Consider the following 17,155-nt stretch of genomic DNA (forward strand, 5'->3'; position numbering starts at 1 on the left):
TGCTTCTATGGAGGATAGATAAAGCATGTTTCTAGATTTTGACCAAGTGTCCCAAATCGTAGAGATAAATCACGTTTGAAAAAAAATGATCTTTTGATTAAAAATCTAATTTTTCCTGTTTTATAGTTATAAATAAACTTTTCATATAATATACATTTTTTAAATTCAAAAGATTAATAAATTTTTAAAAGAATCTGCTTCAAAAAAATCCCAACTTTTGAATGCAGAATATGGCAACTTTAATTTGTCGTTTGAAGGATAAATTTTTTAAATTCTTGTACAATAAGGGTTAAGTATCAAGCATGTTTTACTTAATATTCAACACACACGAAAACAAACAACCGGGGGAAAAAGAAAAGGATTTATTTATATAATATTTTGACTATTATTAAGCTAACAACAACGGATTTCGCATATCAGTGCCTTTCTTAGCAGTACAAAACGTTTTATAAAATTTGCAATATTATGCGTGCAAATTCTGTAAATATTATTTTTCAACAATCAACATTAAATATAGTGGCACGTGTGGCGGAAAAAAATAATGCGTCAGCTCGGTGTTTGAAAATTCGCATTCTTCCTTATTTTTTTATTGTTTTATATAAAATGAACAATTTTACTGAAAAATTCTGCCTTTAATATTTAATATGTTATTGCGTTTATTTCTATATTAAATTAATTTATTAAGAAAAAGCAATTTTTACAGCACGCTTTCAATATTAAAATAATATGCAAAATTCTTTTATTTTAATAATTTTCTGCTTTCTGGGCTTTGAATTGTAATTTATTATTATTAATATTATAGATTCTTGAAATTTTTAACATTAAATTATGAATTAAGTTCTAAAATTATAAAAATAATGATTTGTCTTCAAGAACACCTAGTTGAACGAATTTTCATAATTCTAGCACATCATCACATTAGTGAAAAATCTATTTTAAATTCCAACTAGATTACTAATTTATTCTATTTTAAATTCCAACTAATTAAATTTAACAGAAAATAATTGAAATTAAATAAAAATGTTTAAAAAAACTTATTAAAAAGTTCTAAAAAGACACTTTTATTATCTCACATGAACACATTCCCATGCATATCTGAATACAATAATTCAAGAAGATTCTTTAAATTATAAGAATGAAATTTCGATTTTTTTTTCATCAAAATAGTACATAGTCCTGTTAGAAAGCCATCGGCAGGAAATATCTATCTGTCCATTCGGAAGCGTGTGAAAAGGGTAACTGAAAAAGCTTTAGTGATCGAGACGATTAAAATCTGGCGTAAGATTTTATAACTAGATGTAGATGTTATCAAAATAGCTTAATGGTTTATTGTGCTTTGGTCTGTCTGTTTGTAAGCATGTGAATGTGATAATTCAGATATTAATCAAAGAATAAAAAAGAAATATTTTATTTATGGCCTTAACATCTAAATTATATGTTTGTATCAAATTTGGGATCGAATATCACAAGGGAGAGGCTTAAAGAGAGTTTTCTATTCTCCTTATTATACTTAGACACTCCCGAGGATTTGTATCAAAAAGTTCAAAAAATGTATATTTATTTTACATTTATATATTTCATTGCATATTTATTTTACATATTTAATATATATTAAAATCTTATCATTTTAATGACCTTATACATGTTTGGTTCATTGTGTGAAAGTATAAATCACCCTAATAGAGTCAAATTCTCTGAAATCATAATGCTATTGATTAAGTAACTGTCCGAATAATCTATCATCTACTTTCCATGGGATAGAAACCTCACGCACCTCATGCAAACCATGCAAATATTAAACAGAATCTTTATTGGGTTAAAATTTAACAATAAAATAAAATAACCCAATTTAATATTTAAATGCAATGAAAGTTATTTGAATTTCAGTGCAAAAATGAAATTTCATTTTCGAAAATTATGAAGAAATTTGCATGACAATAAAATTTATAAATTAAATGCTAATAGTCCTGCAACTAATTTAAATTATAATAAATTATAAAATGTTGTAAATTTTAAAATGCCATGAAAACTAGTTTTGTGCAACATTTTCTAGAGTTCTGACGCAAAAATGCCAAAATCTTCTTAGTTTTTAAATAATTAAAATTATTTCTTAAATTTCCAAAAAAAAAAAAAAAAATTACTCAAAATTACTTATTTCAAGCACACAAAATATATTCCAAATATACTCCTGTTTCGATTTCACTAGCATTAAGTCAAAAAGTTTCTCTTTCGAGCATCAACACAATTAGTTCCACACTCTTTCTTATTATTAGTAGAGATTTTTTTCTCATAACAACAGCATTTTTATTCGTTCTAGAAACATTTATTTGACAAAAATAATCTTTTCTTGAATTTTTCAGTTATCGACGCCAGCGGCAAAATCATTGATGGCATGCTGCAAGGAACTATGTCCTCCTTGGGGGAGTATGACCAGTGTGTAAACACCACAGCAGTGGACGATAAACGTGGAAAGAACTTTGGAAAAGCCATGTTCGTGGGTCAGTATTGTGCCATAGATGTGAAACCTCCTTTGCCAGCCAAAAGGAATTATTACAAGCTCAACGAACCTTTAGAAGAGCTCAGAGAATTTTCAAAAGGAGGAAATGTAAGAGCTTTTTCAATTCATTTGAGTACCTAAAATATACTTTAACTTATTTTTCAGAATGTAGTTTTTCGATCTAATGTTTTATTCCCTCTTTCCTTCTGTCTTTTTATAATTTATTTATTTCAGTTATAGCTTCTCATAACAGGTTTTGGTTCGAATTTCGATTTTTATTTTATGACAGGCTACAATATGAAAATGTCCTTACAAATGTGGTGTTTGTCAATCTAAGTCTTTTTCGATCATAAGAGCTCTACGGATGAGTACTTTAAATGGTATTAAAAGAAATTAACGAAACAGATAACGAATATCTCTTCCAGGACGTTTTATAATAAAGTCATTTTCAGATTGGTTTGTACTCTTTTCATTATTTTTTAAAATATAGTCATAATTATGACAGTAATAACAAGATGACAAAAAAAAAATATTTAATAATGCCAAACTGTGCGTATGCAATACATGCATTAATTAAATAATAAAAATTATTGTTTCAAAATATCTTTGAAAACTTATTAAAATTATAGATAAATTTCATGGAAATAAAACAGAAAATGGAGAGCTAAAATTTGAAATTTAAAGTGACATAAAAATGGTTTTTATGTGGTAATATGTTCCGAATTATTGATAAATGTAAATATTTCGAAGAATTTTCAATTAAACAGCTAACCAAAATTTTGAAAAAAAAAACAAACCTTTTATAGTGAACACCTATTACCCAAAAATAACAGCGGGCTAATTTGCAGCTAGTTCTATGTCTAACAGGTTCCCTTACAGAGTGTTTTAAAAGATATGCTTATTTTATAAATAGAATACAGTCTATAAACATAATGTTAATCGTCGCGCATGAAAATTATTAGTTAAAATCGGAAATGGTTTATGCCAAGAATATATCAGCGTTTATTTACATAAGTGCGAAAAAAAATGAAATTCCTCAGCACAATAATAAAAGAAAAATCTGATTCTTTGTTTTAAACAGAAGCTAATCGCTTTGTTCATCGTTTTTGTTTTCAGTTGAAAATCTTAATGCTATCACAAATGTAAAAAGAAGATTTTTTTTATTTTTTGGTTAGGTAATAAACGAAGCAGCTAAGACAGCCCAGTTCTTCCAATTCCTCTCTATGCGTTATGGAATTTGTGTTCCGTCAGGCTGTTCGCCAGCAGACATACAAGAAGCATTAAACAGTCGTAAGTTGTTCGTTTTTAAAAATCTATAAACAATTTCTTTAAAAGAATATTTTTCGTGAAATGTTTTGCATTTATATTTTAATAAATGCAAATGCATAAGGAGCAATTAAAATAAAATAAAAAGGTTGAATAAGTATTTTTCCAAGATAAATCGTTCGGGAACTAAATGTAAAAGGGGAAACATCTGGCGGAAATCGTTATATTTTATTCTTAGAAATGGCCATTGTATTTCAGATGAGTTATTAAGAATTTTGAGACTCGTTGAAAATTATAGTCTGGTTTGGTTTGTCATTCACGTGCGAACCGTAATAATGTTCTATTAAGAACATTTCTGCAACTGAAATTTATCACCAAATCTTTGAAGTTCATAGTGAACATGCAATGAGCAGATAACATATCTCAAAAGAGTGCCTTAATGAGCATTCATTATCAAACTCCTCGCCAAATTCATGATTCGACTCAAAGCTTCAAATAAGAGATGTATCATCGTATTGCATATAGCACTGTGTTCTGTAAATATCATAATCTAAATCTGTTAATAGACATTTAGCAGACGATTCCTTTTCAGACATTTTATAACTGCTACCATTTTTATTTTGTTAAAATATTATTAAAAAGTTAAAACAAACGATTTTTTCTTTCATAAACATATTTTGTTAATATTATTTCGTTTTTTTTTTTTTTTGAATAATAACTGATGATCAATTGTAAACCTTCTGGAATCTGGCAATGTTTGTAAGATACGCTGTTATATTGAAAGAATAAACAAGCCGATGGAATTCTAAATTGCTTGGAATATTATTTTAGTTTTAAGAATTTAAGATGCTCTGCAAGCTATATTTTGAAGCTTAAGAAAACGGGTAGTTTTCTAGAAAGCATGCAAAACCCTGACTTCGCTCTTAACGATTACTATGAGTTACGATCCTCATTTTCCACACAAATAAAGCAGCACTTTCCAAGATTAAGTTTTTCTTCAGAAGATGGAATCAAGACAGTTGTTAAGAAGTGGTTAAAAAGTCTCCAGATTTATACCAACCGGAATGAACAAGTTGGCCATGACGTCTGATAAATGCTTTAATCAGTTTGATAGTTCCGTGGAATATTATACCATTAAGTGATGCGTTAATATTCTATATTCCCTTTAGATTTTGTTCCAATTGTTACTTTACAATTTTTTTAGAGGCATTATAACCTTTATTTGGTCAGTATACTTATTTTTTTTAAATCAGTAATAAAAAATATATAAAGCATGATGTATTATATTTACTATTTAAGAAAGAATTACATTCAATTTTTTCATTTTATTATATAGTAACAAAGGAAAACTACATCAATGCTACAGTGAAACGGTGTGAATTGAAACAGGATTATGAGTATACTCCACTTATTATTGGTGTGATGTAAGTAAAACTTTGAATCTATTAAATGAAAGTCTTTTAAAAAGTACTTTAAATTTTTCTTTATAAATTGTGTTTATTTTGTCCTGGACCCATTGTTTTTTTATTGATTTTTTTCGGGAAAAATATTTTTGTAATTCCACTATAAAAAAAATTATATCGTTGCCAAAAAATACAAAAATAAAATTACTACTTTTAAAAGCGATTGTTATTTTTTGAATATTCACTTTATTAAAGTCCTTCTGGAAAATATTAACTTAATGCCTAAAAGACTTTTTTTAATTTAACATAAGTATTCTCTTACATCCATTGAAATATTTCAAATCAGAAAAAAAAATCCTTAACAGCCTTAGTTTTCGAAAATGACAAGAAAACTGAAAGTGGAATACATTGCAAAAATTTTTACAACACAAATTATTGCTATCATTTTTCAATATCGCTAGAGGGCGCCAACCTAAAATTGAGATGATTTGATTTAAATTAATATTTAGGCAACAGAAATTATGTTTTTGTCCTTCATGTATAGTAGTGTACTATGGGAATTTCAAAGAATACACATTTATTCGTTGCAACATGAAATAAATATTAATTGAGATCACAATGTTTATAATTTATTTTGAAAGCATAAAAATAATATGCACATAACGAATGCAATACGTAATAAATGTATTTTTGTTTGAAAATAGTATTTCTTAAAAATACATATTCATACACACTTCATTTAAAACAATTTCATTAATAATGCTTTTAAATTTATAGAAACTGAAACATGATTCATTACATCGTTTCATAAAATCATCGATAACTTCCAAGTTTATGATTCTTTAATAATTTTTTTCGGAGAGGTTTGAATTATTTGACTGCCACTCTTAATTTTTTTATCTCAAATGAAATGTCACTATAATCAGCAAAATATTTTATTTCAATCTTCCATTGTTTGTCTTTGATAATTTGAGCAATCCATAATTAAATTTGTAGAATGCATTTGTGCACATATTTTGGGAAAATGAATTTATGTCTTTAATTGATGTTTCAGTCAAATGAAAAATACGAATCCGAAAATTCGAGATTTGAGAAAGTTGATAATATGATCCCTCAAACTCTTCTGACATACCTAAATCTTTCATTTCAGGACTGCTATGTGTTTCTTTGGGTTTATGATGCTGGTTGGAAGTCTAATTGATATGTACCATTATTATGCGGAAAAGAAAATTGCAAGTACGTTTACATCTTTATTATATTGCCTACGTCAAGATATAGGAATTCACCGCGCTTTTGCGCTTGCGCCGCTCGGTTTTGATTTTACCCAAAATAAAGTTAAGGTAACTAATGGAGGAGAGAATGTTCATTTTTTATAAAGTAATATATAGCAACATTACTTAGTTTCAAATTAAAGCAAAATAATGGAATTAAAAAAGAATAATGAAAATCAAATTCGAAAAAAGAATAGCAAAAGGAAAAAACAAAAGAAGAAGGGGGAAAACGCCTAACAAAGCTTAGTGGGAAAATATTCTTCTTATTCACTGCACATCACACCTTTTTGGAATAGAATCTTCTGAAAGTATTAGGCGCAAATTTTCGAGAAGAACAGTAACTTTAACCAACGATACAGTTAACGTCTAGTTCATCAAATTTAGTTAACATCACTAAATTAATGCTATTAATATGGCACGTAAGCAACTGAATGCCGAAGGTCGTGGGTTATTTTTAGAAATCGAATTGAAAATCTCACTGTTGATCTAGAAATAAAAGCTAGGACGTTACGAGTAAATTTCGTTTCTTATGTTCATTGTTGGTGGCCTAAAGCAGCTGGTCAGTTCTAATTTAATAATTTGGAATTGCTGAATTGTGTTTTTTCCTCGTAGGTATGCCACTCCAAATCTTGGTTTGCTTCTCCCTCATATCTAACTTCAAGAAGTTCGTGAATACTAAGACAGCATCCGACAAGTTGAGCTGCCTGCATGGATTCCGATTTTTGTCAATTACGTGGATCATATTAGCGCACACCTACCTGAACATCAATTTCCAATTATTCCGTAAGTAACTTTTGTATCTTAATAGTATCGAAAATAAATTATGTTTTTCTATAGCATTTCTGTGATTAAAAGAAGATTTACAATAATAATTTCTCTTTATTTTCAAAATTTCTTACATTTGATGCAAATTTATTTCTAATTCAACAGGTGGATTAAGAAAAGCAATAATCATTCAGCAAGATCCTTTCTTCCAAGCTGTAGTGAATGCATCCGTAGCTGTGGATACTTTCTTCTTCATGGGGTAATAAATAAAAAAAACAATTTTGCAAATCCTTCAGAATATTTGATTTCTTATCCCTTTTGTTAAACTTTTGAAAATTCCAATATTTTTTTTTTAATATTTTGTATGAATTTCTGTAATTTTCCATTCCAATTAAAAAGCCAAACTTCAGATGAAATCAGAAGCGTTTCATTTGGTAGGTACACGGATACAATATACTAAACTAGAAAAGATTAAAAATCTATTATAATTTGAAATTTCAAAATACTTAACTGCCTTAATATCAAAGCCGAGGTTTGCATAGGAAAGTTCATTGAAAATAATAGTAAATAATATGCTAGGGAACAAAAGGGAAGCTAAAGATGACTTATAAAACACAAAAATTAAATAATTAGTTTTTCAGAATATTTGCTGAAAATTCATTTAATTAATTTCAATCTATTTAATTTATTTTTATTCTATGGATAAATAATATTATTTAATCTCTAAATTTAAAGAATAGAATAAAACATCATTTACTTGATCGAAAAAAAATGAGCACAAAATTAATCAGAAATCGGAAAAGCAAAATGTTACTTACATGCCTAAGTACCTACTAAGTACTCTTGGTCATTTCTAGCTAATTCTAAGCAACAGATTTAGACAACATTAGTATTTTGCCTTCAACTTTCTAGAAGACTACGGTAATATAGCTTCGACAATATGGTAGTTTTGGTTCTTCCTATAAAAGACTACATCGCCTGAACGTATAGTGAGAATATGAGCAAATCATGGCAAGTCCATGTGAAAGAGAAGTCTCCCCCCCCCCCGATTTTGTGTTATGACTCATTATATCGTATTTTTTGTTTCGCAATAAAGAAAACCAAGTAAATTTTGACACTTTTTTTTTCGTTCAGCTTATTGAGGCCAAATTTTTATACTGATTTACAGTTTTAGTCACAAAAAGATAAACCAGACTTCATTTGTCTAAGTTGTTGCCATTTGATTACATATCAAACTTATACGAGTTCCCACACATATGAATAAATGATCATTCCATTAACAGATTTGGTCTACATTTAATGCATGTTTATAATTCTGATGATAGAATCATGCTCCGAATTTCTTATATTTAAATCTTTACGTGTTTTTTTTATTATTATTATTGTGTTCACATGCACACGAACAGGCAAAGAGATAGACTTCTCTTTGGATTTCAATAAAAGTTTTATAGAAATTTACGAACTGGGTTTTACTGATGCATAAATGCAATTAGAAATTGGTAGTAACTTGATTCAATTATAAAATGTTGAATAAAAAAGTTTTCTTATGTGGCGTTTAAGAAAGTAAATGAGAAAACATCTAATACGAATTCTTATCTCTTAAGGGCTTTTTGCATTGAATTTAAACATAAAATAATAAAAACCAGTTATTTATTTTAAATGCTATAGTAAATGAATTTTTTAAAAATAAATCTTCGAAAGCTATATAAAAAGTTTATAATTCATATGACATTATAATGTGAAGATAAATTTACAATGAATTGAAAATAACTGCAGATCCTTTATATTAATCAATATCGATCATTTCTTACAGTGGCCTTCTTGTATGCTATGTAACAGTGAATGTAATACGAGAAACTAAAAAGCCGTTCAATATTCCTGTTTATATAGTGCATCGCTTATTTAGGTGAGTATTTTAGAATTACTAATACATATTATCTATATATTTGAAATGTTGTGTTGCTGAAACACTTTAGAGTTGGCTATGCCATTAAGAGCAAGACATATATATCTACTGGAGACTGGATTGAAGATCGAGAGTTTGAGAGAAATCTCCCTGAAAGAACCGCTGTATATATGAGATCAGAATTCCTAATTTCATTAAAGTTTCTCATGCCTTCAAGCACTGTATTCACAGATTGGTAGACAATATTGGTACATAATACATATAAGAGCAATCAGTCCAATATATAAGATTGTTATATATTGGACTAAGAGGCAGAATTCAACGAAAAATTCCTCAACTCAATTTACAGCTGCGTATAAAAAGATTACAGTGAGCAAAGGAACGCATTAATTGGACAGATGATCAGTAGTCACAAGTATACGGAGTGAGGAAACAAAGATATTGTTATTCGGTAATGACGGCGAAAATATGTAAGACGTAGGATAGGCGAAGAGCTATATCCTGACTGCATTCAGGCAACTATGAAGAACTCATTTAGTGCTATGATTTGTTCATGCATGTCAACAGACGGCATTGGTCTCCTTCGTGTTATCGATAGGATATTAAATGCAAGAAAATTCATTGAAGCTATTCTAGAGCCAAAACTTACATATTCCGTCAGTGATCTCTTTTCCAACAATGCATCATTTTTTTTCAGCATATTTCAGCTCGTCACACAGCAAAAATATGGAAAGCATGGTTTAACACAAAGAGCATTAAATTGTTATCGTGGCCAGGAAACAATTCTGACCTCAAAACTATTGAGAACTTATGGCGCCGCTGAAAACTCTTGTACATATGAAGCATTCATCAAATGAAAGAGAATTAATTGAGCCTTTAATTGTTCCCTTGTATCCTGCAATAACAAAGGAAAAGCTTAAAACTCTCTTCAGCACAATGAAATATCAGTATGAAACTGTAGTAAAAAATAAAGGCTACCTTACTAAGTACTGATTACTCACTGCTGCCATCAGCATCTAATGAATCTCGATAATTATTGCCTCTTAACTTTTTTTGTTTGCTTTTTGTATTAAAATAAGCATTAAATTCTCTATAAATTGATGTATAAGAGTTTACATTTTGTTAAACTTTACATTTTCTATGAACATACAAAGTTAGAAAACATAAAAATTTTCAAAAATGCCCACAATTTTCGCCAACACTGTATATCTTGTCAAAATACTTAAATATCCAAACTACAGTCGAGTTAATAAAAATCACGAAATATGACAATATCCCATTCTTTGTGGATAACATCTCATAATCAATAAACAAGGTCAGACTCTGTTAACCTCTACAACATACGCAGCCCTTTTTAAACTATGTGGACAGTTATGTGGTACTAGGAAGGGTGCCTTACAATGCACCAATGACATTCGCAAACACCTAAACATTACATTTGGATAACAATAAATAGATCGTGGTGGTCAGGTCCGTTGACCTCCTAGATCTCCGGACCTACCATGCCTGGACCTCTTCTGGAGTGAAATGAAGACGATATATGTACGATACCTCCACTGACGCAGATAACGACCTCGTCGCTCGTTACCCCTGTAGATGCCATTGAGACATCTAGGCATCTTTCTGGAGCTTTTAGAACTCCATTCGGCACCGATATGAAGCTTATATGATAGCTTTTGCTTGAAATTTTGAACACCTTCTGTAGCATATAGTTTTTTTCCCGATGCTAAAGTCATAAAAATTATTTCTATTATAATAACTTGCTGATTTTTCTGTTCTTTTCTTGTGCTTCCTTTAATCGTATCTCGCTTACAAGCCATATATATATATATATATATATATATATATATATATATATATATATATATATATATATATATATATATATATATATATATATATATATATATATATATATATATTATTATTATTATTTTATTTGTTTAAATATTGTTACAATATCGTTTTTCTAAGGCATTAAAGTTGAAGAAAATAATTCTTATAACTTCATGAAGAAGAAGTAAATGGAATCCTTTCCTTTCTTCATTTAAGAAAATTTATAATTAAATAGATAGTCTATGGCTCTTTTTGTGAATTTTTGTTAGATCTTTTTGTTAGATACAATATCTTTAATATTTTACAGGAGCTAGATATCAATTAATCATTTAGTTATATTTGGTTTTAAATTCAAGATAAAAAGTGGAATTTTATAATGAATTTTAGAAAATTAATTGCCAGATTTTTTACACTCTTCGTGACATATAAAACTACACCAAAGAATAATTATGATCATTTTATTTTAGGTTGTATCCTGTGTACATTATGGTTATAATATTTATCTTCCTGGCTCCTATCCTGGGATCTGGTCCTATATATCAGGACCTTACTGAGAATTTCGTAAATGATTGCAAAAATAATTGGTGGACCAATTTACTTTTCATAAATAATTTCGTTCGTGCTGATCATTTGGTAAGTGACCTTTTAGAGATTTCATACGGTTTCATTTAACTTGATTTCTTTAATGATAGAAAAAAATAGAAATTTGTGATCAATTGTTTTCTTGTTTCATAATGTATTAAATTTATGAATGTACAGTTATACCTTTTATGGCAATACAATATCTTTAATATTTTACAAGAGCTAGATATCAATTAATCATTTTTTTATATTTGGTTTTAAATTCAAGATGAAAAGTGGCATTTCATAGTGAATTTTAGAAAAATTAATTGCCAGATCCTTTAATAAAGAAATGTGAAATATATCAAAACTTAAAAAATAAAAATTAATCAAATAAAAAAAGTTTTTAAAGCACTCTTTTTTTAGTGCATTAAATTATAGAAAATATTTTTTTTATTAAAAAACTAATTTTCAATCAATTAAAACTATTTTTCTAATCAAAACAACAAATGTGAAAAAGAGTGGCGTTTGAGATAAAATGATAAAAAAATTAAGTTTTGGTAGGAATATCTAATTTAACAATAACGTTTTTAACTATTTAAAAGCCATTCGAGAAACTCAAAATTTGTGAAAAGTGATAACGAAATTTCGCAATTATTATATTAATTAAACATTAAAAGGTATGAAACAATTTTTTTAATAAAAAATGCTGAGATTCGAGTAAAAGTACGTACAAATAAAACATAATGTTCATTAGCATTAAATATTTTAAAAAACGTATGCCTCTAATTAATTTAGAATATTTTCATCAGTGCTACTCTATTTCAGAATGTTGCTTCGAATACTAAATTTTGATATTAAAAATTAATTGTTAGTATATAAAAAATGAGTTGTTAATTTATTTTATTTTTGATATTTAATCAAAAACTTTCTTTTGAGTTCCGTTTATGATTTAAACTAAGTTCAGAATCGACCAATAAATATTTTTTACGACTACCAGCATAAGAAAGATTATTTGTTTCATAGTATGGGAGAAACATAAAGTGGACATAAAACATCTTTTCCGATATAATAGGCTAGAGGCCGTAAAGATCAACAATTGTGAATATTATTCCAGATATAGGTATTCGAAAATATAAGTTCTAGAAAGACCATAAAAACCGAGCTCTAATAGTTACGGTAGCATCAATAAAAATTTCGAAAAAAAATGCCTATGATAGAGTCATATACTATGTTGTTATAATAATTAAACTAGAGAAAGCTTTTTCCCTTCAACATTATCATATATTTCAACAATACAACTTTTTATTAGCTCATTTTATAAAGTGAAGAGAACATATTATTTATGTAATAATAATCAACAATTTTGTGTAAAGACCAAATATTAAATTTCATTTTTCTAACTCTCTACGATTTTGAATTATTGTGGTCATAGGAATAAACAAAAAGAGATAAACTGCTTGTTTTTTCTATTTAATTTTGTCCAATATTCAACACATGACTAATATTGTGGTGAAGAGATCACATTCTATCTAGCATGTTTTGATTTCAATTTTTCGTGTTACCAAGGTAACGAATAGACTACACAAATTCCCCTTTGTCGGGTTTCGTCCATAATTTTGTGCATAGATTTGGCACGAAAACCATGTAACAAATTTTCATTCGTGGTTGCTATATTATTTTCTTTGTATGTAGAAAGTCTCCCGTAACTGAGATTTAAAAGAGGTAAGCGTGATAAGAACCAAAAGTGAAAGTACTGTAACATCGCAAAAGAACCTTTTATTCAATCTATAAGGACGAAATTTCATGATTTTTTTGAAACGCTTTTTTGGGTTACTTACAGAAAGGACAATCAGGCACATTTTAATTTATTGTAAAGTTTGATTTTTTTTAGAATTTAAATTATCTATCGTCTTTAATCACCTTTTTTTATTGAATTCGGCTGTGGGAGGGTAAGTTTAAAACGGGAAATTCGTCAAAATTTCTTATTTACAATTTTCGATCAATGTTGCGTGCACGAAAAGATATAAAAAGTTTTTTTTCCTTCTATTGCCCACTCAGAACCCCCGAAAAACCCATATGAAGCATTCGTCGAACAAATACATAGGTACCGTTCATCTGCCTTCATTTAATAGTTTTCAACTAATGCCTACCTTTTTTTTTTTTTTTTTGGTCTTGCAATTGCTGTACAGCAAGGCTCATAGTTTTTTTTTTTTTTGTATTCATTATCTATAGCAGTGAATGCAACTGTTTGTTGTTATCCGCGATTGTAACCGTCAGAATGCAGTGGCTCTCGTCTTACTTTTGAGCTTACGTTTGGCGAACTTTATTTTCATTCATTAGTCACTTCAGACTCTTCATCCTCATTTATCGCCAAAGTTATATTACTTTGTTTGTACCCTATTCGAACATTTAGTACCTGAGAGCATTTAATTCTAATTACAGTGGTATAAAATGAAGTGAAAAATTAAATAGTTATTTTTGTTAAAAAATGCAAAACTATCTATACAAATATATTATATAAAATGATGAGAAATAGCATCTATAAGAAAAATATATTGAAAAATTGATTTGTTCGGTAGGAGAAAGTTTTATATAAATTTAGTAATTTTTTTCTGCTTCCATATTTGTCTTTAGAAATTTGCAGAAATCGTATTTTTTTAATCCTTTGACGAACAAGAAGAAAAGACAACCAAATGAATTAATTGTTAAAAGTTATTTATAAATATGGATTTTATTCAATATAATCGCTGAGAAGTTTTAAGCATTTGTCATTTCGGAAAATCAGATGTTCTAATCTTTCTCCGAAAAACATTGCCGTCAGGGATGTAAGACGGACCTTGACATTTCTTTGAAATCCGTCTTAAGTCTAAAAGCCTCCATGTATGGCCACCTTTAATTCAGTAACGAAATGATAATAAAGCGTAACTAAGTTGGAGCTATACGCCAGATAATCAAACGCTTTCACTGCCATTATTCATGTTTGTGATTCGGGTCTCTATCTAATAAGATGCTTACTTCTTTGTTATCTCTTCTTAACTGTAGTAGAGAAGCCAATATATAATTAGATAATAGTGTGAATCACAGACAATTTAAAGTATTAAACAATGTAGTAAAACAAGGAGATATAAACTAAAAATAGGTTTGCTCTACTGGCATTAATTCTACACTTGATGAGAACTTTTGCTGAACCTGAATATTGGTAAAATGGCAATCAATGTGTTAAAACTGCTTCAGAAGCTGCTGAGTGGAAAGAGATATTCTTCCACTCAGGAACTTCGGGAAATTGCCCACACATCTCACTTATCACTTCCATTTTCGGTTAAATCACTTGTTAACACGATGAACAAGGTATTATGTTGTGATAAGCTTGCATCTTTGTTGTCGCTCATCCTTAACGTCAGTTTACAGCTCATTAAGTTTGCTGAATCATTCAAGCAGAAACATTATTACTCATAACATATTTTCCTATGTATTCTGCTTATTCTCCGGAACATTTCTGCTGTGTTATTTCCCTCTTCTTAAAGAAAGCGAATTTTCTACGCAGGTGACACGAATATCAATTATATTGGCCATATTTACGTGCCGCAGCTCAATTCAAGCTAGTGTCGGTAGTAGAAGAGATTATGTGTAGAGACATGCGCATTCCATCTCGTTTGACTGTTGGGAGGTTCTATCAGACATATAAAAAAACGCCCTTCATATATGCATTTCAAATAATTTTATAGCCAGCGTCCTGGCATAGGGGTAGCGCGTCTTCCCCCTGCTCTGGGCGTCCTGGGTTCGAGTCCCGGTTTGGTCATGATTGTTCTTCCTGTTCTATCTGTGAGATGTGTGAGTGTGTCCTCCTATAAAAAAAGGTTGTGAAAGCGAATGAGTGATGCGTGAGTAGTAAAGTCGTTCTCTTGGCCCAAGTTGGCTCAACGATAAAAACGGGAGGCTTTAATCGGCTTAAATCGGCTGTCTTCGAACAGCCGGCTTGTCCGTGGCAAGTGCCATAAGAAACAACAACAAATAATTTTATTAAATATTTTCATGAATTTAAAAGCAAATCAGAAACTTTATTTCATTTAAAAATTCAATGCCTCATTTACATATTAATAAAATTAATTCGAGTATTATTTTTCAGTGCCTACCTCAAAGCTGGTATGTTTCCTGTGATATGCAGTTATACATTGCAGCTTTAATAGTCATAATACCAATCTTAAAGTAAGTGTTGAATACATATCACTTTACTGAACTTCAATGAATATTTTTGGATTATTTTTTCGGGAGCAGCAAGTACATGTATGAAGAAATTTAATTACCTAGATGACACACGTTTTAACAATTTTTCTCAAACTTATGTAAATCTCAGGATTTTTTTTCTCTCCCAGTAAATTAATAACATAAAAATTATGGAACTGTATAGTCGTATATATATATAAATATCAATATTATTATATTTTATTATATAATACATAATCCTTACAAATATAAATTTTTCCAAATGAGTTGAAGTTTAATAATAAATGTTTCATTAATTTTCTCGATCTCAAGCAATAAAATTCGATGCTTTGATTTATTTCAATGAATAAAGTTTTGTTTGAAAATATATTTAAAATATACAGTCAGTTGTTGGAACATGAATGAAAATAACTTGATGTGAAATTGTCCAAAAGATTTTCCATTTCATTGTTTGCACTTCAAAATATTTAATTATAGAAATGCAAATGCAGCATTTCCAGAAATTAATAAACTTATTATTTTTATAATAAGAAGCAAAAAAATATCATTTTGCATTCTGTTTCACAAACACAACAACATTCTCTTCCATAACAACAATGAAAAGTTATTTGCTTTAACTATCTAAGACAGTTTTAAAAAGTTTTGTACAATATCATAATGTTTATAAATAACGTTTGCAATTAAATATAAATACTGTTGCAACGAAAGATTGTAATTTCCATACAACTATCCGTACTTCTATCCAAAATTTCTATACAATTGTCAAAAAATCGTACGGATTAATAGTGTTGTTCTCCAATTGTATGGATTAATAGTGTCGCTCGCCAAATTGTATGAATTAATAACGTTTTTTTCAAATTGTATGAACTGATTGCAACATGATTACTACACTATTCAAGTATAATGCATTAATATTAATAATTATATATAAATACTTTTGCAACGAAATAAATTTTCATACAATACCTTTCATCAAAGTGTAAAGCGTTGCTCTCTAGTTGTATGGATTAATAATGTCACTCACCAAATTGTATGGATTAATAGTGTCACTCGGTAAATTGTATGGATTAATAGCGTTGCTTTCCAAATTATATGGATTGTTTGTGACATGGTTTCCAATGACATAGGAATAACTATGCAAAGACAAATAGTACATTTTAATTTCTTCTTAATGATATCTTATTATGAAGCTATTATTCTCTGCAATATACGATTTTTTTTTTCTTAGATATCCTCGAGTTGGCCTTAGTATTGCCTTTTTAGGTATGTTAGCATCTGTCATTGCAAATGGAGTGACGACATATGTCAATGAATACCCACCAACAATGCTTTTTGTCCATCCAGATCCGGAGTAAGTTTTCTTTTTAACATTCGAATAATTTGATGCTTTTAATACATGTCATTCAAGTTAGAAACTGATAGA

The 17,155-nt window shown here is 28.8% G+C and overlaps 1 protein-coding gene across 1 annotated transcript in view; it reads left to right on the forward strand.

The window, feature by feature from the left end:
* Positions 1 to 17,155, forward strand: part of LOC129962528 (nose resistant to fluoxetine protein 6-like) — a 34,357-nt gene that overhangs the window by 6,492 nt on the left and 10,710 nt on the right. The window contains exons 2-11 of the mRNA XM_056076281.1: positions 2,361 to 2,605; positions 3,673 to 3,787; positions 5,100 to 5,187; positions 6,317 to 6,402; positions 7,050 to 7,220; positions 7,368 to 7,461; positions 9,016 to 9,108; positions 11,412 to 11,577; positions 15,635 to 15,714; positions 16,961 to 17,083. Of these exons, the coding sequence (XP_055932256.1) occupies positions 2,361 to 2,605; positions 3,673 to 3,787; positions 5,100 to 5,187; positions 6,317 to 6,402; positions 7,050 to 7,220; positions 7,368 to 7,461; positions 9,016 to 9,108; positions 11,412 to 11,577; positions 15,635 to 15,714; positions 16,961 to 17,083 (1,261 nt within the window). The remainder of the gene's footprint in view (positions 1 to 2,360; positions 2,606 to 3,672; positions 3,788 to 5,099; positions 5,188 to 6,316; positions 6,403 to 7,049; positions 7,221 to 7,367; positions 7,462 to 9,015; positions 9,109 to 11,411; positions 11,578 to 15,634; positions 15,715 to 16,960; positions 17,084 to 17,155) is intronic.

The sequence above is a fragment of the Argiope bruennichi genome, chromosome 3 (assembly GCF_947563725.1).
Source record: "Argiope bruennichi chromosome 3, qqArgBrue1.1, whole genome shotgun sequence".
NCBI lineage: Eukaryota > Metazoa > Arthropoda > Arachnida > Araneae > Araneidae > Argiope > Argiope bruennichi.